The 24,478-nt window shown below is 52.5% G+C and overlaps 1 protein-coding gene across 6 annotated transcripts in view; it reads left to right on the top strand.

Moving 5' to 3' along the window:
* Positions 1 to 232: 232 nt before the first annotated feature.
* IQSEC2 (IQ motif and Sec7 domain ArfGEF 2) overlaps positions 233 to 24,478 on the top strand; it is a gene marked incomplete at both ends in the record, with an annotated part of 127,733 nt that continues 103,487 nt past the window's right edge. For all 6 annotated transcript variants that reach the window (XM_080719382.1, XM_080719381.1, XM_080719380.1 and 3 more), the window contains one exon: positions 233 to 939. In XM_080719382.1, the coding sequence (XP_080575508.1) occupies positions 233 to 939 (707 nt within the window). The remainder of the gene's footprint in view (positions 940 to 24,478) is intronic.

The raw sequence follows: 24,478 nt of genomic DNA, 5'->3' as shown, positions 1-24,478 counted from the left end.
GCGGCGGCGGCGGCGGCGGCGGCGGCGGCGGCGGCAGACTCAGCTCCTGCTCCCCGTGCCGCCGGCCCCAGCGCTGTCTCCCGGGCCCCCCCGGGCCCCCGGGCCCTCGAGCCCGGTGCGCGCCCTCGCGTCCCGCCGGCCCCCTCCCCCGGCTGGGCCCGGGGGAGGGTGGCGCCGTGAGCGAGCAGGGACCGGGCTCTCCTGCCCCTTCCCCTGCCCCTGGGCCGCCAGGATGGAGGCGGGGTCGGGGCCCCCGGGCGGCCCGGGATCCGAGAGCCCCAACCGGGCGGTGGAGTACCTGCTGGAGCTGAACAACATCATCGAAAGCCAGCAGCAGCTGCTGGAGACCCAGCGGCGGCGCATCGAGGAGCTGGAGGGCCAGCTCGACCAGCTCACCCAGGAGAACCGCGACCTGCGGGAGGAGAGCCAGCTGCACCGCGGGGAGCTGCACCGGGACCCCCACGGCGCGCGGGATAGCCCCGGCCGCGAGAGCCAGTACCAGAACCTGCGCGAGACCCAGTTCCATCACCGCGAACTGCGGGAGAGCCAGTTCCACCAGGCGGCCCGGGACGTCGGCTACCCGAACCGGGACAGCGCCTATCAGAACCGGGAGGCTGTGTATCGGGACAAGGAGCGGGACGCCTCCTACCCGCTCCAGGACACTACCGGCTACACGGCCCGCGATCGCGACGTGGCCCAGTGCCACCTGCACCACGAGAACCCAGCCCTGGGTCGCGAGCGTGGCGGGCGGGAGGCCGGGGCGGCGCACCCGGGCCGCGAGAAGGAAGCCGGCTATTCCGCGGCAGTGGGCGTGGGGCCGCGGCCACCGCGGGAGCGGGGCCAGCTGAGCCGTGGCGCATCGAGGAGCTCCAGCCCCGGCGCCGGCGGAGGCCACAGCACCAGTACCAGCACCAGCCCGGCTACAACCCTCCAGAGAAAGTAAGGAATGTGTCTGTGCCCTCCCACCCGCTCTTCCTCTCCGATCCCTCTCCAACTTGTCCGGCTGATAAAGTAGGGAGCCCGTGTCTGATTCCGCGTCCTCTTCTCCCATCCCAGCCGGGAGGAGCCGGGTCCCCGTCGTCCAGCCGACACCCCTGCCCCCTGCACCGCACACCGGCTTGCCCCCTCGAGTGCAGGCGTCTCCCCCCCCCCTTTCGGGTACCGCGGCCAGTGAGGGACCACGCCAGTAGTCATCACCGCCCCCCCGCCACTTCTTGAATCCCTAAGCCGTATCCTTGCCAGAAGAAGGGTTTGCATTTATTTATTTATTTTGGCTGTGCTGCTCGGGATTTTTATTGTCAGTGACGGTGTCAACTCCGAGCCCCAAGGGAGAGAAATCCCCCTCCTTTTGCTCCCCTCCCTCCCCCGATCTCGCCTTCTCTGGCAGCCTCGCTCTCTCCATCCTTTCCCAGAGACGCAGGTGGGGACCAGAATGGCTGCTGGAGGCTGAGACATCCCTCCGAGGGGAACTGCAGCACATCCCGGCCAGGGGGGGAGCAAAGATGGGGGAGCAAAGATGGAGGCCAGGCCCTTGGCTAGTTCCTCAAAGTCCACCCCCTCTCCACCCTTCAAGAAAAACAACACCCATTTAAAGAGCCCTGCTGAGGAGCGAAGTCTACAGATCCCCCCTCTTCCGGTTGGGCTGCATTCTGTGCAAGGATCAGTGTGCGCGTCTATTTGGGACACCGTGGCAGAATCTGCTGGGTTGGTGGGACCTGGGCTGGGTCCACTTTTCCCCTGCAAAACCCATTGTGTGCTGCTTGGGATGCAGCTATCTTCGCAGGCCCACGGAGCCAAGGGTGTGCAGGCTTCCCTGGGTGCCCTGACTGCTTTTCTACCGTATTGGAAAGAACACTGAACTGGGAGTTAGGAGACCTGGGTTCCCCCTTCCAGCTCTGCTGCAGGTTGGCTTGGTGACCTTGACTGAGTCCCTTCCTCTCTCAGGCCCTCAGCCCCCCTATGCCTTTTGGAAAGGTGAGGTCCACCTCGGCGGCTCTTTAAGGACCCCTCTGGCTTCGGTCTGAAGGTTCTGTGGCTGATCCAGCCATACTCCAAAGCATGTCTGAAGTCCGCTAGCGAATGGACAGGCTTCCCCCTCCTCTCGCTGCTCAGCTGGTCCTACCATGTGCCACAACCAGTGGAGTGTCTCTTGGAGGCTGGGCTGGGGGTGGGGAAGCCTTCTGCCTCAGGAAATCTGCCGGGAGACAGCTCTCTGCAACTCCCCCGTGGTGAGGCAGCAGGCTGGGGTGCTGGGTTGAGATGGCTGGGCCCCAGGAGCAGCAGCTGCGACTCGGCTGGGCTCCACCGCAGCGTGCCCTCGGCAGAGGCTGGGGGGACTGCCCACAGTCATCTGGGGGTCAGGGGAACAAGCTCCTCTGCCCAGGCACAGCTGCTGGGGGCTCCGTCCTCGAGGACTGACCCTGTGCACCTTGGGGCAGGCACCAGACTGGAAGAGGGATGTTTGCAGGCAGCTGGAGACCCATTCGGGAGAGGGCCATGGCGGAGTGGGGGCCGGGGAAGACTGGCTGGGCACTACGGTCTTGGAGTCTGCCCACCGAATACTTTTCTGGGGGTGGTGGGTCAGGCTTGTGAGAGGAAGCAGCCTCATTAGGTATGGCTCCAGGGAGCAGAACCAGGAACTCTGGGAACCTTTGAGATAAAATCAGGAAGAACTTTACAACCTGGCCTTTAGTGATGTAGTAGATTGCCTGTGGGGTGGGGGTGGCAGCTGGCTGGACAGGTCCAGCAGAGGCCGGGCGGGGTCTGGCAGAGGGGGAGAAAGCGTCATTCCTGAATAAAGCCCAGTGAAACGACCTGGGTGTCCTCCAGTTGTGGGATCCCACCGCCCTCAGAGTCTCCATCCTGCAGACATGTGTGTGAATCCCCCGGCTGGCTGGAAGCCCGTTTGCTCTCTGCCGTCCATGCAGGCCCGGCCCTCCTCCTTCCTTTTGTGCACCTTGTAGGTTGCTCCTCGGATTGCATCGCTTCGCCTTGCCTCCTGGATTAATGAAGGGGTTTAGATAGTGCTTGGAATTTCTCCCCTAACCACATATTAACTGTTTGCACATCTGTGATTACCTCTTTCGGTTCTCCTAGCAAGCCCCGTGCAGTATTAGCAACCTCGTTTTAGAGATGGGAAACTAAGGCTTCAAGATGAAGGAACCTTGTTCAAGGTTATGCTACTGACTGCTAATTTAGAAGCTGGGACTCGAATCTGAGTGCGCCTATCCCCCACCAACATTATCAGTTCACTGGAGCTTTCCAGCCCCCGGGAATCTCTTGGCCTCGGTACCGGACAGGTACTGAACTGGGAGAAGTCAGGAGACCTTAGATATCTAGAAGGGTTGATAGTCAGGCACAGTGGTGCACGGCCGGGAGCCCAGTACTTTTGAGAAAGGAAGATCAAAGGCTCGAGGCGGGCCTCAGCAACTTACTGAGACCTTGTTTCAAAAAACAAAAATCAGAAAAAAAGGCTGGTGGTGGAGCTCAGAGGTAGAATGCCCTTGGGTTCAACCCCAGCACCCCCCACCACGCACAACAGATTCGTGGAGGGGTTCAGCAGGAGGACGTGAGTCTGGGATGAGTGGGGGAGTTGACAGGAAGGAGAGGAGGCTATTTCCCCTCGCCCGCTCTCCTCTCGGCCAGGCACCAGGAGGACCTGGCAGTGCAGTAGCCATCGCTGCTGCGGGTGCTGCTGCGGGCGACTCCCCTGCTAAGCCTGTTCTGGGGCTGTAGGGAGTGGGTGAGAAGGCTGCCGCTGGAAGCGCGGGCAGGCAGGGTGGGAGTTCAGCAGCAGAGGCTGCAGCGCTGGGGGAGGACAGGCGGAGCTGCCACAGGCTGGGCGCTCCCGGTCCCCGGGCTCCCTCTGGTGGACGGAGAGGGGCGAGCAGGGCCTGGGCCAAGCTGCAGCTGGTTTCCCCCACACTTCTGCCTAGGGACTTTCTTAAGCCCTCCAGAAGACCTATGCGTCTGTCACTACCACCCACGGGCTACAGGGGGAGACACTGAGGGCTCGGAGAAGCAAAGCCCACCACAGGTCACGCTGCTAAGGAGACAGAGTGGCGATCCTCTAAACTTCCCGTCCCCTGCATCGGGCGCGGGCAATGCAGCCACCCTGGACTTCCACATCCTCCCCCGCTGTCTCCTCTGGACGGGTTCCAGGATGCCAGGATGCCTTCTGCTGTGCGCTGGGTGCGGCAAGATGAGTCTCTGCCTTCTACAGTGGTCGCTGGTCCATTGTCTGGGAGGCTTTTGTTTGGTTTCTAGTGGTTCTTGACCCTGATGCCCAGATCTTTTTAATAGATATATTTTTGTGGTGCCAGAGGTTGAATCAAGGAACGTTCTCCCACTGAGCTGCACCCCCACTTCGTTTCATTGTTTTATTCCGAGACAGGGTCTCGCTAAGTTGCTGAGGCCAGCCTCAAACCTATGATCGTCTTGCCTTAGCCTCCCAAGTACTGGGATCACAGGCAGCCCTTTATATTTTTAATTTTTTTTTTCTTTACTGGCGATGGAACCCAGAGGCAATCTACCTCCGAGCTGCACGCCCAGCCCCAGTTTTTTTTATTCTTTATTCTTGAAACAGGGTCTCACTAAGTTGCAGAGGGCCTCACTAAACAACTCAGGCTGGCCACGAACCTGAGATCATCCCGTTTCAGCCTCCCAAGTACTGGGATTACAGACATAAGCCACCATGTCCAGATTTATATTTTTAAATTTTGAAACAGGGTCTCACAAAGCTGACCGTCGCACGAAATTGCCGAGGCTGGCCTCAAACCTGGGCTCCTCTTGTCTCAGCCTCCAGAGTACTGGGATTACAGGCGTGCACCAGCGCGCCTGGAAACCCAGATCTTTTTATCTGGCACTGTCAGACCCCACCCCCCAGCCATGACTCGAGACTGGAGAGCTCTGCTCTCCTCCTTGATCTTGGCCTGGCACCCGAGCTGATGTAGAGGCGAGAGTGCTGAGGGAGGGCTCGCAGGAAGCGAGCTGCATTTCCCACGCCTTTTGCACGGCCCGGCTCCGGTTCTGCTGGAGGCGGTGGTAGGCTGTAGCTGGTACGGTGGTGCCACTCCAGCCTCTGCCCCCACCCACCCCACAAGCTGGCTCACATTTGGGGACAGCAGCTCGAGGGGCTGCCCTGGTGTTCTTGACAGCCAGAGCCATGCGATGCGTGGTCTGCCCCTTGACTGCCAGGCTCTCCTCGGGTGCTGGGCTTGAGGGCTGAGGCCACTAAAACCAAGCAGCCCAGGGAGAGGCTCTGCAGAAGGCTGTCTCCTTTGGGGTCTCCGGTTCTTTTCCGGGGTGGGGGGGCTTTTCTTCCTCCCAGCAGGGAAAACCATTTATCCCCCCCGCACACTGTGTTGTGAGCTTTCAGCTGTGTGGGAGGATTCGGTAATGCTGAGTTTAATGAGAATTAGAGGCGTCTTCCTTCTCCGTCTCGATCTGGGGCAAGAATGGGGTTGTTGTCATCCACAAACATTTCTTGGCTGTGTGCACAGAGCGGGAGGGGCCACCGGGCTGAGCAAACACGGGGCTCTTGACACCCGCAGAGCCCCCCTCCCACGGGCCAGGGACACAGGGCTGCGGGCCCAGTCACACCATACACGGCGCACAGGAGCATATGGGTGGCAGGGCGGTGTCACCCAGGGGACAGAGGGATCGGGCCAGGCCACTAGTCGAGGACCTGGGCAATGGGAGAAGGGGCTTTGGTAAGGGAGGGTGTCACACGGAAGGTGGAGGGGGAAGACCCCAGAACCCAGCCTGCCACCTGCTCCCTTCCTTCCTCCACCTCTTCCTCCCTGCCTGCCACGGCCTCAGAATTTGCCGGAAGCATCGGAAAGGCCGGGACACGGCACTGAGGCCACACGTGTGCCAGGCGCCACCCTATGTGGCTTTATGTAATCATAACTAACATTTTTCTGTGGCACTTACTGTGTGCCAGGCACTGTTTGTTCCAAGCCCTTCCCATGGAGTAATTCATTCCGTCCTCACGTGAAGCCTTTCAGGGAGCAGTGCTTACTAACTCCATTGCACAGATGAGGAGACCGAGGCCCGGAAAGGGTGGAGACCGCACCTGGGGTCGCAGGAATGAGCGGCAGAGCTGGGCGGAGCCAGGAAGCGCCTGGGTGCGCGCACCAGGGCCCGCAGCGTTCCTACCGCCAAGCGCCAAGCGCCTGTCCTTTGCTCAGCATGCCCGCCCCGTGGGAACACGAGGCTCAGAGAGAGGCAGCGACTTGTCGGAGGCCACACAGCTGGGTTGCATCTGTAACTGCCTGGCTCTCATTCCTTGTTTTGTGTGTGTGTGTGTGTGTGTGTGTGTGTACGTGTTACTGGGGATTGAACCTCTCGAGTATCTACTTCTGAGCTACATCCCAGCCCTATTTATTTATTTTGTTTTTTCCGGGTCTGAGGATGGAACCCAGGTGCATTTGACCTCCGAGCTACACCCCCTGCCCTATTTTTTTCATTCTTTATTTTGAAGCAGGGTCTCACTGAGTTGCTGAGGGCCTCACTAAGGAGCTGAGGCTGTCTGCAAATGGTGATCTTCCGGTCTCAGTCTCCCGAATGCTGGGATGACGAGCGCGCGCCACCACGGCCGTCCCTATTTATTTTTTATTTTGAAACAGGTTCTCAGTACGTCGCTAAATTGCTTAAACTGAGTTCAAACCTGCTATCTTCCTTTCTCAGCCTCCTAAGTACTAATATTATAGGCAGGCACCACCACACCTGGCGTGTGTGTGTGTGTGTGTGTGTGTGTGTGTGTGTGTGTGGTACTGGGGGTTGAACTTAGGTGACTCTCCTATGGCGTTCCACTCCCAGCCCTTTTTATTTTTGAGACAGGGGCTTGCTAAGTTATGGAGGCTAGCCTCATGCTTGTGATCCTCCTGCCTCAGCCTTCCAAGTATCTGGCTTCTACATCTTTCCTTCCCACAGGTGGGGTTTAAAGGCATCAAAGTCCGCTCCAGGTGTGGCTCTGACTTCCCTCCCAGAGCTCCCAGGGCCACAGCTTGAGGCCAGGCAGGTTCTCTCTGCTGATCACATCCTAAATTTTTGCCAGTCTCCTATTATCTCTCTTTCTGTTTCCTTCTTCCTTCTCCTTTTTCTTTTCTTTTTTTTTCAGCACCTGGGATGGAACCCAGGGACCTTCTACCTCCGAGCTACACCCCCAGCCCTATGTTTTTAATTCTTTATTTTGAAACAGGGTCTCACTGAGTTGCAAAGGGCCTCACTAAGTAGCTGAGGCTGTCCCTAACCGTGATCCTCCCATTCTCAGCCTTCCTCCTCCCCCTCCTCTCCTTCCTCCTTCTTCTTCATCTTCTTCATCTTCTTCTTGGACTGGGAATTGAACCCAGGGGCATTCTACCTCTAGACAACAACCACAGTCCTATTTATTTTTTATTTTGGTGGTACCGGGGTGGAACCCAGAGGCTTTCTACCTCCGGGCTATACTCCCAGACCTTTTTTTTTTTTTTGAAACAGGGTCTCACTAAGTTGCCGAAAGCCTCACTAGGTAGCCAAGGCTGGCTTCGAACCTGCGCGATCCTCCTGTCTCAGCCTCCCAAGCGCGGGGATTACAAGCGTGCGCCACCACGCCCGGCTTCTATTTATTTTTTTATTTTGAAACAGGGTCTCACTAAGTTGCCAAGGGCCTCGCTAGCTGCTGAGGCTGGTCTTGAACCTGAGCCCCTCCGACAAGTGGGCACCACCACAGGCGGCTTCTGCTCCCATCCTTGCCCATCAAGTCCTTGATGAGGCACAGCAGGCCACATTCTGCAGTCTGCTCCTGAACTTTCCCCCTCTCTTTGGCCCGTAAACTCTTCCACCAGCGCCGCAGGATCCTCTTAGGATGCACCACTCGCTTCCCTTCTCGTCTCATCTCTGTAGGCCCTTTTCCACAGACTCGGCCCCGGCCGCCCTGACCTGTGCCCCTTATCAGCCCACCCCGACCTTCTGGCATCCCTGCTCCCAGGCTGCTCTGTCCGGCTCCCAGGCTGAACACAGCTCCCACTTTCTGGTCCCTCACGACGCTCGGCCCATCTCTGATCCTGGCCACCATCCGTCGGCCTCTTTATAACTTCATGGTCGTTTACCCCTTGTGATTCCTCCACTGGATTGAGAGCCCCAAAGGAATTCAGACTTGTGTGTGCATGCGGTACTGGGGATTGAACTCAGGGGTGTTCTACCTCCGAGCTACAGTCCCAGCACTCTTTGGCTCTTTCTTTTGAAGCGGGATCTTGGTAAGCTGCTGAGGCTGACTGTGGCCCTGCAATCCTCCAGTCTCAGCCTCCCAGGTACGGGGATGACAGGTGCCCGGCTGGGATTCAGGCTGCGCTGACGCACTGAGCATGCGCTGTGCGGCAGGCCCTATTCTAGGGCCTGGGGCAGTGAGGGAGGAGCAGCGAGTGTGGAGATCGGCAGCCCAGAACATAGTACCTGCTCAATGTGCAGACGATGAGTGAGCGATTAAGTCCCAGTGAACTAATGGCCAGGGGCACATCATTCCTTCTTTCTTCTGGAACTCCCATCGAGAGAAATGACAACTTCAGAATTCCCCCGGCTTTCTGGTGCCTTTTCCCTCCTGCTCCCTGGAGACTTTTGGCCTTCTCTCGGCTTCTCAGACCCACCAGTCTCCCAGTTCATAGCGCCACAGAGCAGCTGAGTCTGCAAGGACTTGAGAGACATACGCCATTCTGCTCACTGTGACCGTTCTCCACCATGCCTTGGCCGGGTCGCACCACGGGTTGGGGTCTTGATGCCAAATCTCATGTTCTGAATGGAGCAGGGAGCCTCCGGGGGCTGGTGCGCAGCCCCCCTCCCAGAGGGAAGCTGAGTACCTCTCCAGCACAGCTTGGTGTTGCCGGGATGGGAAACCGGCAGACCTTTCTTTCTTTCTTTTCTTTTTGTTTTTGTACTGGTGATTGAACCCAGGGCCATTCGACCTCTGACCTACACCGCAGCCTTTAATTTAAAAAAAAAATTTCTTTTTGGTGGTACTGGGGGTGGAACCCAGAGGCTTTCTACCTCCGGGCTATACTCCCAGACCTATTTTATACTTTATTTGGAAACAGAGTCTCACTAAGTTGCTGAGAGCCTCACTCAGTAGCTGAGGCTGGCTTTGAACCTGTGCTATTCTCCTGTCTCAGCCTCCCAAGCACGGGGATTCCAAGCGTGGGCCACCACGCCCGGCTTAATTTTTAAATTTTGAAACAGGGTCTTTGCTAAGTCACTGAGGCTGGCCTTGAGCTGTTGATCCTCCTGCCTCAGCCTCCCAAGTGCTGAGCTTACAGGCATGTGCTCCATACCTGGCTTCTGTTACTGTGTGTGTGTGTGTGTGTGTGTGTGTGTGCGTGTGTGTGTGTGTTTTTTACTAGGGATTGAACCCAGGGGCCCTTCTACCTCTGAGCTACATCCCTAGACCTATTTTATTTTATTTGGAAACAGGGTCTCAGTAGGTTGCCGAGCGTCTTGCTAAATTGCTGAAGCTGGCTTCAAACCTATGATCCTCCTGTCTCAGCCTCCCAAGCACTGGGCTTACTGTCGCATCTCCACTGAGCTGAGCCCCTGAGCTGTCTTTGGGGGTGGGATAAGATTGGAGCTCTCAGCCGGGTGTGGTGGCGCACGCTTGTAATCCCCGCGCTTGGGAGGCAGAGACAGGAGGATCGCGCAGGTTCGAAGCCAGCCGCGCTGGCTTAAGAGACCCTGTTTCCAAATAAAATATAAAATAGGTCTGGGAGTGTAGCCCGGAGGGAGAAGGGCTTCCAGGAACCCCAGTACCACTAAAATAATAATAATAATAATAATAATAATAATAATAATATTGGAGCTCTCTGGCCCCGTTCCCTGCTCTGTCTCCAGCAGCACAGTAAACATTAGCTATGGGAAAGACACACGAATAAGGGACTTGTTTTCTCCTTCGGGGAGCTCTTCTGGGCAAGCTGATTCCCGAGTCCCCCTAACTTCGTGGTCTCTCTCCAAAGCATGCCTTGCCGCTGAAGCTCCCTGGGACCCTAGTTTTCAGAGTGTGACTCCCTGAAAGGAGGAATTCCTCTGACCGACGGTGTCACATCTTTTGCAGCGCCTCAGATTTTCCCAGGAGGAAATAGAGATACAACTGTATTTTCCAGCCCCTTTCCCCCAGTAAAAATGTATCAGAAACTTTCCCGGCTGCTCCTCCGAAGCATCAAGGTTCGGATCAGGCTGGAACAGCTGAGTAACTAGGAAGCGAAATATTAGATGGAACTGCTCTGCCCCCTAGGGGCGAAGCATAGCAGAAAAACCACACCGCAAGCCCAGTCGCATCCATCACATCCTTTTTCTGTGTGTATGTGTGGTACTAGGGGTTGAACCCAGGGGCGTTCTACCTCGAAGCTACACCCCCAGCCCTTTTTATTTATTTGTGGGGTTTTTTTTGTGTGTGTGGCACTGGGGATTGAATCCAGGGGCATTCTACCTCCAAGCTATCCCCCACCCCGGCCCTATTTTATTTTTTATTTTTGAAGCAGGGTCTCACGTAATTGTGGAGGGCCTCACTAAGTAGCTGAGGCTGTCCTCGAACTGTGTTCCTCCCATCTCAGCCTCCCAAATACTGAGATTACAAGCATGTGTTGCCCCACCCGGATATTTATTTGCTTTGAAACTGGGACTCCCTGGGTCTCTGAGAGTCTTGTTGCATTGACCTTGAGCCCGTAATCCTTGCATCTCAACCTCCCAAGTACTGGGATTACAGGTGTGCACTGCCACACCGGGCATCACAGAGGTGACGCGCCCCGGCTTCGCGGCCCATCAGAATCGTTCCTCTAACATTTGAGACAGAAATGTAGCGCTGTTACATTTCACTAATACCATGTGCGTTTCTTTGAAGCTAAGTGATTTTTGAAAACGACACACTTTATTTTAATTGACTCATAGTGATTGTACTGGAACAATGTGATTTTTTTTCTACCTTTTAAAAGGGGTGATATGACTGTAGATGCAGGCTTTACGGTTCTCTGCTGGGTTCTAGGATTCAGTGTACCACGATCACCTGAATCAAACCAGTATTTTCAGCCATTTGCCATCTGGGCTGCACACCTGTAATCCCAGGACTTGGGCGGCTAAGACAGGAGGATTACAGGTTCAGGGCTACACTCAGCAACTTAGCAAGCCCCTGTAACAAAATTTAAAAAAAAATTAAAAGGGTGGGGGGTGTAGTTGAGAGGTAGAATGCCCCTGGATTCAATCCCCCATACAACACACACAAAAAAGGAAAGTGGTACGCATGCCTATGATTTCAATATTTGGGAGGCTGAGACAGTAATGATAGTAGGTTTGAGGCCAGCCCCAGCAACTTAGGGAACCCTGTCTCAAACTGAAAAATAAAAAGTGTTGGGAGTATAGCTCGGTGGCAGAGCACCTCTGGGTTCACTTCCCAGTACTATAGGGAAAAAATGTTTTAAAATTATATCTGTGATGTACCTAACTTGACCCTTCTACGTTTCCTTATACAACCGCGAGGCGTCTCACAGCCCTGTACATCTGCGGTCCCCTTCGTGAACAGTCCATCTCATTGCAGTGCTTGTCAGAATTAAATAAGACGCGAGAGCCAAAGTGCTCAGCACACAGTATGTGTTTACTCAGCGATAAACATTATTATTAATGTTAACTTTGTAAAGCTCTGTGCTGCAGAGGGCAGGAGAGAAAGGCCACGTGGGAACTGGCCATTTTTCCAGGAGAGAGTGGAGGGAGAGAGAGAGAGCGCGAGCGAGCAGCCCGGTGAATACTGGAAGCTCTGGAAGGCAGCGAGCTCTGGGCTTTATATTCAGCAGTTCTGGCTTCGGGCACTCACCGTTGCGGGCAGTGCCGTGGGTCCTGTGCTGGGCTGGAGGGAAGTTTAGGGGGTTGAGGGTGCCAGGGGAGAGACGTCTAACCTGCACCCCAAGGCATTCTGGAAGAGGTGGTCTCTGGGTTGAGGCTTGGAGGAGTTAGCTAGGTGAAAAATGATGGCCTGTGGGTTGCTGGAGAGCAAAGGGGATTACAAGAGCTGGGTTCCAGGCCCGGCGTGGTGGGCACACTTGGAATCCCAGTACTTGGGAGCCTGAGACAGGAGGATCGCAGGTTCAAAGCCAGCTTCAGCTACTTAAGTGACACCGTCCGCAACTTAGTGAGACCCTGTTTGTTTTTTGTCTTTTTTTTTTTTTTTTTTTTGGTACTGGGGAGTGAACCCCGAGGCACTCTATCTCCAAGCTACATACCCAGTTGAACCAACGAACCAACCTTCCTTCCATCCTTCCTTCCTTTCTTCTGATACCAGGGATGGAACCCAGGGGCATTCTACCTCTAAGCTATACCCCCAGCCCTAATCTTTTTACTATTTATTTATTTATTTATTTATTTATTTATTTATTTTTGGTGGTACTGAGGTTCCTGGAAGCCCTTCTACCTCCAGGCTACACTCCCAGACCCAGTTTTTATATATTTTTATTTGGAAACAGGGCCTCTGAAGCCAGCGCGGCTGGCTTCGAACCTGCGCGATCCTCCCAAGCGCGGGGATTACAAGCGTGCGCCACCACGCCTGGCTCAAGGCCCTGTGTCAAAATAAAAAGTAAAATAGGGCTGGGAGCATAGCTTGCAGGTAGAATACCCCTGGGTTCCATCCCAGTGCCACCCCCACCCGAATAAAAAAGACAGCAGAATTGTCCAGTGTCGGGTGTTCGTTTTACGGGTGAGAACGCTGAGGCCCAGAGAGCTAAAGCACCTGGGTAGGGCTGAGCCAGGACAGAGCAAAAGAGACGCTGTGAGCAGGCGTCGCTGTGGCATCGGTGGCGGTGTCGGGAGTGCCTTTTCTTAACTGCGCAGCCTCCTGGCCACATGCAGTGGGGCGCGCCTGTAATCCCAGCAGCTCGGGAGTCTGAGACAGGATGATTGCAGGTTCCAGGCCAGCCCCGGCAACTTAGTGAGACACTGTCGCAAAAAGGGCAGTCGGGCGTGGTGGCGCACACGTGTAAATCCAGCTTGTCATCCCAGCATTTGTGAGGCTGAGACCAGAGGATCGCGGTTCGCAAACAGCCTCAGCTACTTAGTGAGGCCCTCTGTAACTCTGTGAGACCTGGTTTTGGAATAAAGAATAAAAAACAGGGCAGGGGGTGTAGCTCGGAGGTCAAATGCCCCTGGCTTCCATCCCCAGACCCACACACAAAAAATAAATACAAGATAAAAATAAAAAGGGATAAGCCGGGCGTGGTGGCACATGTTTGTAATCCCAGCATTCGAGAGACTGAGACAGTTTTCATAAAAGGAGGATCATGAGGTTTTTGTAACAGGAGGATCATGGTTCAAGGCCAGCCTCAGCTGCTTAGTGAGGCCCTTTGCAACTCAGTGAGCCCCTGTTTCAAGGTGTAGCTTGGAGGTAGAATGCCCCTGGGTTCCATCCCCAGTAAAAGAAAAAAAGAAAAGAAAAAGGGCTGAGAGCCGGGTGTGGTAGCTCACGCTTGTAATCCCAGCACTTGGGAGGCTGAGACAGGAGGATCGCACAGGTTCGAAGCCAGCCTCAGCTACTTAGTGAGGCTCTCAGCAACTTAGTGAGACCCTGTTTCCAAATAAAATAGAAAATAGGTCTGAGAGTATAGCCTGGAGGTAGAAAAGCCCCTGGGTTCCATCCCCAGTAACACACACACACACACACACACACACACACACACACGAGCAGTATGAAGAGTCCTCAAAAAATTAAAAGTTTAAGCCAGGCGTGGTGGCGTTCGCTTGCAATCCATGCGCTTGGGAGGCTGAGGCAGGAGGATCGCACGGGTTTGAAGCCAGTTTCAGCTACTTAGTGAGGCCCTCAGCTACTCAGTGAGACCCTGTTTCCAAATAAAATATAAAATAAGTTTGGGAGTGTAGTCCAGAGGTAGAAAGCTTCTGGGTTCTATCCCCAGTACCACAAAATCAATCAATCAATCAGTCAATCAATCAATAATAAAAAGGGGCGGGGATTGTAGATGGTAGCTTGGTGGTACAGCACTCCTGGGTTCAATGCTCAGTTTGGCCAAAAAAAAAAAAAGTGCCATTTCCTGCCTTGAAATCTTATGACCATGGCAGGGATCATAATCTTTGTGTTCTACTCAGGAGAAAACCAGAGTTCAAGGAGGGCAGTGACTTCTTGGGCGGTGACGAAGAAGGGGCGTCGCTTACAGGGGCTCAGCTCAGCTCCGCCCTCCTCAGCAATCAAAGCCCGGGGTTCGGAGTTCCCTTCCGCCCCAGCCGGCTTCCTGGTGCCCTCTGCCTTGGGTGGCCTTGTTGAGGTGTGGGTGAGACCCCTCAGAAGCAGTTTCTGGCCCAAGAGCCAGGCCCCTTTTCTGTTTTCGTCAAAGCAAGGGGGCTGCATCTGTGGGAGCTGTGGCCCCTTCCCTGGGGCAGGCTGCTCTGGCCTCGCTGTCTTTGTTAGGGGGCCGTGTGGGGGAGACAGATGAGACCCCCAGCCAGGTTGCTGACCTTTCACCTTGCACGCTCAATACACAGGAATCTGACCGTGCATGAAATCCCTGTGGGCCAGACTTGAAGCACCCGCGCTAGGCGAGGCTTGCTCCCTCCGAAAGCCGCGCGCTTCCTCCTAACACGCGGCCGTCATGGCTCAGTGCTTCCTCGTGCCTCTGCCAGCAGGTAATTGGAGGGACAGCTCAAGCATCGTGTTGCCCTCTCTCTCTCTCTCTCTCTCTCTCTCTCTCACTCAGTTCTTTTCTAGTTCAATTTCTTTTTTTCTTGCGGGTTTTGGGGATGGAACCCAGGGGCATTTGACCTCCGAGCTACACCCCTACCCTATTTTTTATTCTTTATTTTGAAACAGGGTCTCTCTAAGTTGCCGAGGGTCTCACTAAGTAGCTGAGGCTGTCCGCGAACCGCGATCCTCCGGTCTCAGCCTCCCGAATGCCGGGATTCCAAGCGTGCGCCTCCACGCCCGGCTTCTTTTCTACTTCAGTTTCTATCCTGTCTTCATGCGCGATCTTGGAGTAAGCAACGCGCAGTGCTTTGTGGCCACCGAGGCAGGTAGAGATCAATGGTGGGTGTGAAGCGTGGGACAAAGTCTGGAGAGGACCGGAGGGTGCAGCGGGCTGAGCAGGTATCTGCATGGCTGGTTGGAGGAAGCCAAGGGGTTATTTAAAAGGGGGTTCATCCCTTCACCCACCTCTCTTGCTCCTGCTCTAATAAGAAGCAATGATTGAGCCCACCGGAGTGGAGCACGTCTGTAATCCCAGTACTGGGGAGGCTGAGACAGACAGGAGGGTCACAGGTTTGAGGTCAGCCTCAGCAAGTAAGTGAGACCCTCAGTAACTTAGTGAGACCCTGATTCAAAATAAAGAGATGAGCCAGGCGTGGTGGCGCACGCTTGTAATCCCCGCGCTTGGGAGGCTGAGACAGGAGGATCACAGAGGTTCGAAGCCAGCCTCAGCTACTTAGTGAGGCTCTCAGCAACTTAGTGAGACCCTGTTTCCAAATAAAATATAAAATACATCTGGGAGCATAGCCCAGAGGTAGAAAGCCTCTGGGTCCCACCCCCAGTACCACCAAAAAAAATAGATGAGACAGAGCTCAGAGGTAGAATGTCCCTAGGCTCAATTCCCCGTACCGCAAAACACACATATGTATGTACACACACACACACACGCACGCACACACACACACACGAAGCAAAGATTGGAGAACAAAACCTCACATCCTCCAGAATCATCTCCTCTTCATTTTGTACGTACAGTGTGGAAGATAGAGGTCTGGAGAAAGAAAAGGGAATATTTTTATTTTTATTTATTTGTTTGTTTTGCGGTACTGGGGATGGAACCCAGTGGCATTCTACCTCCGAGCGACACCTCCAGCCCTATTTTTTTATTCTTTATTTTGAAACAGGGTCTCACTGAGTTGTGAAGGGCCTCACTAAGTAGCTGAGGCTGTCCGCGAACTGAGATGCTCCCGTCTCAGCCTCCCAGATGCTGGGATGACAAGCGTGCGCCGCCACGCCCGGCAAAGGGACTCGTTTTAAAAATTCAGTCAGAGCAGCCAGGTGTGGTATTACTCACCTGTAATCTCAGAATACTTGGAGGTTGTGGCAGGAGGATTGCTTGAACCCATGAATCGGAGACCAGCCCAGGTAACATAGTGAAACCCTGTTTCAGTGAACAAAGAGTTAAAAGACAACACCACAAAACGAAAAATAAAGACAAGCCAGGCATGGTGACGCATGCCTGTAATCCCAGTACTTAGAAGGCTGGGATAGGAAAATTGCAGGTTCAAGGCCGGCCTCAGCAATTTAGCAAGACCATAAGCAATTTAGACCCTGTTTTAAAAATTAAGGGCTAAGGGTTTAGCTCAGAGGCAGAATGCTCCTGCATTTAATCCCCAGAACCCTATAAAAAAAAAAAGACATAAATTGGCCGGGCGTGGTGGCGCACGCTTGTAATCCCCGCGCTTGGGAGGCGGAGACAGGAGGATCGCGCAGGTTCGAAGCCAGCCACGCGCGCTGGCTTCAGAGACCCTGTTTCCAAATAAAAATGTAAAAAATAGGTCTGGGAGTGTAGCCCGGAGGTTGTAGGGCTTCCAGGAACCCCAGCACCACCAAAAAAAAAAAAAAGACATAAATCAAAGGAATACGTATACACAATTAAAAAGAATTTCATTTTCAATTGACACACAGCCATTGTATGCGTTTGTGGGGCGCACTGTGACATTTCCACACGGCGTGTAATGATCAGATCAGGGTAATCACATCTGTCATTTCGGACATTTATCCTTTCTTCATGCGGGAAACATTCAAAGTCTTTTCTACTAACGGATCTGAAATATCCCACTAATTATTGTCAACTCTAGTTATCCTTCTGTGCTATAGAACATTCGCAATTATTCTCCGTATCCACCTGCACCCTGCTATCCGTTAACCGTCTTCTCTCCGTTCCTGTCTCCCCCACGCACTCCGCGGCCCCTGCAGCCATTATTCTATTCTCGACTTCTGGGGGATTGGCTCTCCTGGCTTCCACATTTAAGTGAGAGCAGAGAACGCATGCACAGTTTTCAAAAGGCAAAGCACACACAAGGACCTGGGTAGTAAAGACCCAGCCATCTCTTCCTGGCCCCCAGAGGTGACTGCTGGGTAGCCATTAGCTTTTCTGGTAATCATTTCCTGTCTCTAAATAACGTGCCTCTACAGTTATTTCTTCATTTTTCCACTTAATTTTATTAAGGTGTGTGTGTGTGTGTGTGTGTGTGTGTGTGTGTGTGTGTTACTGGGGATGGAACCCAGGGGCATTCTACCTCTGGGATACACCCCCAGGCCTATTTGATTACTTTATTTTCCAACACAGTCTTGCTAACTTGTGGAAGGCCCATGGAGTCGCCGAGGCTGGCCTCAAACCTGTGATTCTCTTGTCTCAGCCTCCCAAATACTGAGATCACAGGCGTGCAGCACCTTATTTATCGACGTCTTAAACATTATCTCTTGACCGCTTCCTGCTAGGACAAGTGAACATTAAGCTTGTTTATAGCACTTGACTCTCTGTCCCCACCCTGTCCCAAATTTTCATAAATATATTATTATTTTCAGTTTCTCTATTTGCTACCTTTCTTCTAAATTGTGATTTTTGTGTGTGTGGTCCTGGGGGTGGAACCCAGGGGCTTTCTACCTCCGGGCTATACTCCCAGATCTATTTTATACTTTATTTGGAAACAGGGTCTCACTAAGTTGCTGAGAGCCTCACTAAGTAGCTGAGGCTGGCTTCGAACCTGTGCGATCCTCCTGTCTCGGCCTCCCAAGCGCGGGGATTACAAGCGTGTGCCACCACGCCCGGCTAAATTGTGATTTTTTTATTCCTCTAATTTTCCAGTTTTACAAAGTCTCTCTCTTGTTTCTCCCCCCTCTCCCCTCCCCCGCCTCTCTCTCTGGTACAGGTGATTGCACCCAGGGGCATTCTATCTCTAAGCTACACCCCCAGCCCTTTTTATTTATTCACTTAAAAATTTTTTTGGTATTGGGCATTAAACCCAGGGCCATTCTATCTCCGAGATATACCACCAGCCCCTTTTTATTATTATTTTTGTGGTACTGGGGATTGAACACAGAGGCATTCTACCTTCGAGCTATACTCCAAACCTTATTTTACTTTTTATTTTGAAATAAGGTCTCACTAAGCTGTGGAAGGTCTCACAAGTTGCTAAGGCTGGCTACAAACCTGTGATACTCCTGCCTTAGTTTCCTAAATAATTTTGTATTTTTTAACTTTTTTTTCTTTTTTTGCGGGTCTGGGGATGGAACCCAGGGGCATTCGACCTCCGAGCTACACCCCCTGCCCTATTTTTTACTCTTTAGTTTGAAACCGGGTCTCACTGAGTTGCAGAGGGCCTCACTAAGTAGCTGAGGCTGTCCGCGAACCGCGATCCTCCCGTCTCAGTCTCCCAGATGCTGGGGTTACAAGCGTGCGCCACCACACCTGGCTTTTTTAACTTTTTAACACTGGGGGATTGAACCTAGGGGTGTTCTTCCCCCAAGTCTGTTTTTCTTTATTTTGAGGTAGAGTCTTGCTGAGTTGCTGAGGCTGGCCTCCAACCTGCGATCCTCCTGTCTCAGATTCCCACATATTGGAATTACAGGCATGTAGCATCATGCCCAGCTTAGTTTTTTTTTAATTTGTAAATTTTTGTGGTACTGGAGCATTGTGCATGTGAGGCCGGCACCCTACCACTGAGCTGTATCTCCAATACCACCCACCCCACCAGCTATTTTTTTTTAATTTTGAAACAGAGCCTCACTGAGGTTGGCCTCGAACCTGTGATTCTCCTGCCTCAGCCTCCCAAGTGCTGGAATATTTTTATTTTAAAATAGAGACTTAAGCCTGGTGTGGTAGTGTGTGTTTGTAATTCCAGTAAAGCTAGCCTCGGCTACTTAGTGAGGCTCTCAGTGACTTAGTGAGACCCTGTTTCCAAACAAAAAAAAATATATAAAATAGGTCTGGGAGTATAGCCCAGAGGTAGAAAGCCCCTGGGTTCCATCCCCAATACCACCCACACAAAAAAGAGTCTTGCTAAGTTGTGGAGGGGCTAAGTTGCTAAGGCTGGCCTCAAGCCTGCAATCCTCCTGTCTTAGCCTCCCTAGTGCTGGGATTACAGGTGTGCACCGCTACGCTCGACTTACATAATATCTCCTGCTCAGTCACTTTGCAAGACACAGTTAATAGCACCCCGTTCTTTCCTCTGTCTCTCTTCCCTTTGTTTCCCTCCCGTGTCCGTGTCCTGTGCTCATGCGTCCGTAAGGTCGACATTCACATTCTGTCCTGTAAACATAGTCAGGTGTGCGGTGTTTTATCCAGAGACTGATTACGAAGGTTGAGCACCAAAGGCACTATGTTCATGGGATTATCACGGTCACCGCGTTCCGCATAGGCCAAGTAGTGACCGTGCTTCACTTCCCGCGGCCCACGGTCACGGGTCTGCGCTTGCGGAAGAATCTTCCCAGCAGTAAGGTCGAGTGGAGTGTTCTTTCTTGCACTCCGCCAATTGGTGAAACCATGCCACATTTGGCTGTGTTGGTTTTTCTTTTTCTTTTCTCTTTCATTCATTCATTATTTATTTTTTTCTTTTTTGGTCCAGAGATTGAACCCAAGGCCATTTTATCTTTGAGCTAAACTGCCAGCCCTGGTTTTTTTTTTTTTTTTTTGTGGTACTAGGGATTGAACCCAGGGGTATTCTACCTCCAAGCTATACCCTAGACCTATATCATATATATATATATATATATATATATATATATATATATATATATTTTTTTTTTTGTGGTACTGGGGGTGGAACCCAGAGGCTTTCTACCTTCGGGCTATACTCCCAGACCTTTTTTTAAGATATTTTATTTGGAAACAGGTCTCACTAAGTTGCTAAGAGCCTCACTAAGCAGCTGAGGCTGGCTTCGAACCCGTATGATGCTCCTGTCTCAGCCCCCCAAGCGCAGGGATTACAAGCGTGCGCCACCACGCCCGGCTTATATTTTATATTTTTATTTTGAAACAGGAGGGTCTCATAAAGTTACAGGGGCCTTGTTATATTGCTGAGGCTGACCTCAAACCTGTAATCCTCCCGTTTCAGCCTCCCTACTATTGGGATTACAGGTGTGTGCCACCATGCCCAGCTCTATTTTTTATTTTGAAACAGGGTCTTGCTAAGTTGCTGAGGCTGGCCTTGAACCCGCGATTCTCCTATCTCAGCCTTTCAAGTACTGGAATTATAGGCATGTGTCACCACATCCAGCTTTTTACTGTTTGGGGGCCAGGAGTTTCTTTTTACTTTTTCTTTTTACATATGGAGTTCCCTGAAACCCTAGAATAACCATAGAGCATCTTTTGGGGATATCACTGTACTTGGAAATTTTAGGATTATTTTTTGCAATATTGGGGATGGAACCCAGGGGCATTTTACCTCCGACCTACACTCCCAGCCCTATTTTTTATTCTTTATTTTGAAACAGGGTCTCACTGAGTTGCAAAGGGCCTCACTAAGTAGTAGCTGAGGCTGTCCTCGAACTGAGATCCTCCAGTCTCAGCCTCCCAAATGCTGGGATTACAAGTGTGCGCCACCACGCCCATCTTAGGAGAAGATTAAAAAAAAAACTCATTCTGAAATACAGTATGTGTATAGAAAGTGCTCAGATCACAAATTATGTGACCATATCACAACTAACACAGTCAGTTTTTCACAAACCAGACACTAATTTCACTGAAGTCAGCCCTGTATTTGTCATACTTGGTACCCGGGGAGCCCTATTCAATTTGAAGGACTTTGTCTCTTCTGACGTTCTTTCTTTGATGATGCCCTCCCCTTCATTTTCCCGGCTTCTCCTTCTGGACTGCGCATTAGCTGGTTGTTGAACATCCTGGATGGTTTCTCTGGGCTGTTTACCTTTTCTTTCATATTTTCTATTTTATAGCTTCTGGGCAAATTAAGATTAATTAATTAAGTCCCCTGTCCACTTGCTGGCTTTATTTTGGCAAAGTAGCGAGGAGTGGGTTATTATAACAGGTACCCCCAAATGCCTGAATGAAAAGCACTTTATTGGGGGACACTAATACTCCACTAGGCACTCCAGTTCATCCCAGATAGTTGAATTCCTTTAGTGAGTAACACTCATATTTTGCCTAGGGGCGACTATTAGGTGGTCTGTGTTCGGGGTCCAGGGCTGGGGGTGACAGGGAAGGAAGGATATATATATATATATCCTCACCTTCAGTGTGTCCCCATCTTCAGCCCCCAGGTCACTTCTTTTTTTTTTGGGGGGGGGTTACTGAGGATTGAACCCAGGGGTATTCTACCTCCAAGCTATATCTCCAGCCCTCTTTTTATTCTTTATTTTGAAACAGGGTCTCACTGAGTTGTGGAGGGCCTCGCTAAGTAGCTGAGGCTGTGACTGAGACAGGAGGCTGTGATCCTCCTGTCTCCGCCTCCCAAGTACTGAGATTACAAGTGTGCACCACCACGCCCAGCGCCCCTGATTACTTCTACCCTCCCTGGTACCTGCCACTGCCGAGTATGGGGTCTCTCCGTGCCTCTGCTGGCCCAACGGGCTGCTCTTCAACTGCGCTCCCTGCGGGGTGTCCTTAGGTCTCCCTCAACGAAGAGCACTCTTTGGCTTCTGTTTTAAATATACTTTTATCGCTGCCTTGTAATTAGATTGAGATTTGATGTGATGGATGCAGACGCGCACAGCACGCGGTGCTCTGCCCTTTGAGTCCCACCCATTCCCTTCCTCTCCCCAGACACAATATCGAAACTGGTATTGGTAGGTGTTGGAGTTGTATTGATGGGTATTGCCTCACGTAGGTACATGGGTTTGTCTGAACTGTCCCCTTTTCCCGGCCCACCTCTGGCTCCCAGTCCCCTTCCTCTATTTATTCCTCTCTCCCCATTTATCTGAAGTCTCTTTTGTCTTTATTTATTCCTCTATTTATTCTTCTTGAATTTATTTTTCTTCTTTCTTTCTTTCCTTCTTTCTTCTTTCTTTTCTTGTTTTCTTTTCTTTTCTTTTCTTTTCTTTTTTTTTTTGCAGTACTGGGCATTGAACTCAGGGCATTCTACCTCCCAGCTTCGTCCTCAGCTCTGTTTGTTTTAGTCCGTATTTTAAAACAAGGTCTCACTAAGTCGAGGGCCCCGCTAAGTAGCCAAGGCTGCCCGCGAACCGATGCTTCTCCTGTCTCGGCCTCCCAAGCGCTGGGATTCCAAGCGGGCGCCACCGCCACTCCTGGCTGGCCCTTGACTTTCTGAGACTGGCTGGTCTCACCTCGCCTAACAGCCTTCGGTTCCATCCATTTTCCTGAAAATGGCACACTTTTGTTCTTCTTCATGGCTTTTTTTTTTTTTTTTTTTTTTTTTTGGCTATCAGAAATCTGTTGAAATCTCTCATGTGCAAAGAGCACCCTCTCCCGAGCTCTTCTCCCTGGTTTGAGTTCATACCTTATTTTATTCTTTTCCATTTTAGTGTGGTCCTGGGAGAGAGAGGTGCTGAACATTTTATGCTCTTGAGGTATAAACTTAGGCTAGAGCTACTTTAAAAAACAACTGTTTTCCAGTGTGAGCTCAGCACGTCTCAGAAAGTCAAGGGCTGTGTTTCCTGTCTTAGAAGCGAGAGAGGAAATAGAAGCCAAAAGGGGCTTCAGGTGCAGGAGGAGGCCCGGCGGGCAGCCGCAGGGGCCGGGCGGGAGCAGGGGAGGCAGAGGAGGCTTGGGGAAGGAAACGACCCAATAACATCCTGTTCGCATATGAAGCAAGCTACCACCACCACCCTCGCCAGCCAGCGTGTACAGGGGGGGAGGCGGGGCGGCGGGGTGGGGTTCAGGAGGGACCACCCCAAGTGCCGCGGGCACGTGTGTTTGTGTGACTTTGAACCTCACTATGATGTCCCATTCATTACAGCGTGCCAATAAAGGTATACAACAAAAAGACAATTGTTTTTGCTCTCTCAATCCAGATCGAAGCTGAAAGCTCTTAGTGAATCCTCCAGATAGCTGAGCCCGATGACCCCATTCGGGGCCCCGTTGGCCCTGGCAGGAGTGCTCCCCCGGCGGCCCTGGAGGGCGCCTCTCAGCCCCTGCCACCTAGAGCGGGGGTCAAGGGAGCCCTAGCCGAGGATTGGACACCTGCTGCCGGCTCCCTCTGGAGCCCGGGCCAGCCCCTCCACCGGCACTGGGAGTCGAGGGGGTTGGTCCGCTGTGAGCCTGGCTTTTCCAGGATGGAACAGCCTGACCCTGTGTTGAGAGAGAGGGAGAAGGCGGGCCTGCGATGCGCCCCCAAGCACGCAGGAGGGGGCGCGGAGGCTGAACGAGGCTTCTGTACCAGCAGGCTGCTCCCCCTGCCGCCCACTCTCTTTCCCATCATGGCTGAACTCGATCCCTCTGCGCAGAGCAGAGGGAGGGAAGCGGGACACAGGAGAGCGGCTCCGTCTCCTTGGCGCTCCCTCCCTCTCCTGCGCCCGGCTGGGCGCACCCCTGCCTTCCCACTGGGGTGCCCCCTCCCTGCCCTTGCGCGATCCTCTCTTCCAGAAGCCTCCTCCACTGTTCTTGGTGAGGGGGCCTCGGGCTGCTCCGCATGGAGGGGGACAGGTGAGGAGAGTCCAAGCTCGCAGGCTGTCTCGGGAGCCGCAGCAGCGATTGGCTCTCCCATAACAGATGGAAGAGGCAGCTGGAGCAGTTAGGAGCGGTGGGTTTGGAGTCAGACAAGCCCAGATTTGTATCTCAGCTCCATGGCTTATTAGCTGTGTGACTCTGGATAAATCACAGTGCTCCTCTGAACCTGTTTCCAGATCCATACAAGGAGAAGAACACCTACTTAGCACGGCCATTAGGATGATAACGCAGGGCCCGGGCCACTGGAGGTGTGGAATAAGTGGTAATTTTATTATTGTAAAGCAGCACGTGCTAAAGACCAGCCAGGGGCAGTGGCGCATGCCTGTCCTCCCGGTACGTGGGAGGCTGAGACAGGAGGATCGCAGGTTCGCAGCCAGCCTCAGCAACTTAGTGAGACCCTGTTTCAAAATAAAAAAATAAAATAAAATAGGGCTGGGGGTATAGCTCAGAGGTAGAATGCCCCTGGGTTCCATCCCCAGTAACACACACACACACACACACACACACACACACACACACACAATATACTAAGAACCAAATAAAGCTTGCTTATTATATTATCATAAAACACTATATATATATATATATATATATATATATATATATATATATATGGGGGTCTGGAGATAGAACCCAGAGGCATTTGACCACCCAGCTAAAACACATAATATTTTAAGATATTAAAAATTATTTTTGTGGTACTGGGAATTGAACCCAGGGACATCCTACCTCTGAGCTATTCCTCCAAAACTATTTTTTATTCTTTTTTTTGTGTGTGTGTGTGTGTGTGTGTGTGGTACTGGGGATGGAACCCGGGGGCATTCTAACTCTAAGCTACACCCCCAGCCCTATTTTTATTT

Source organism: Muscardinus avellanarius (genome assembly GCF_963383645.1).
Source record: "Muscardinus avellanarius genome assembly, chromosome: X".
Taxonomy (NCBI): domain Eukaryota; kingdom Metazoa; phylum Chordata; class Mammalia; order Rodentia; family Gliridae; genus Muscardinus; species Muscardinus avellanarius.
This window is presented reverse-complemented; position numbering and strand designations above follow the sequence as displayed.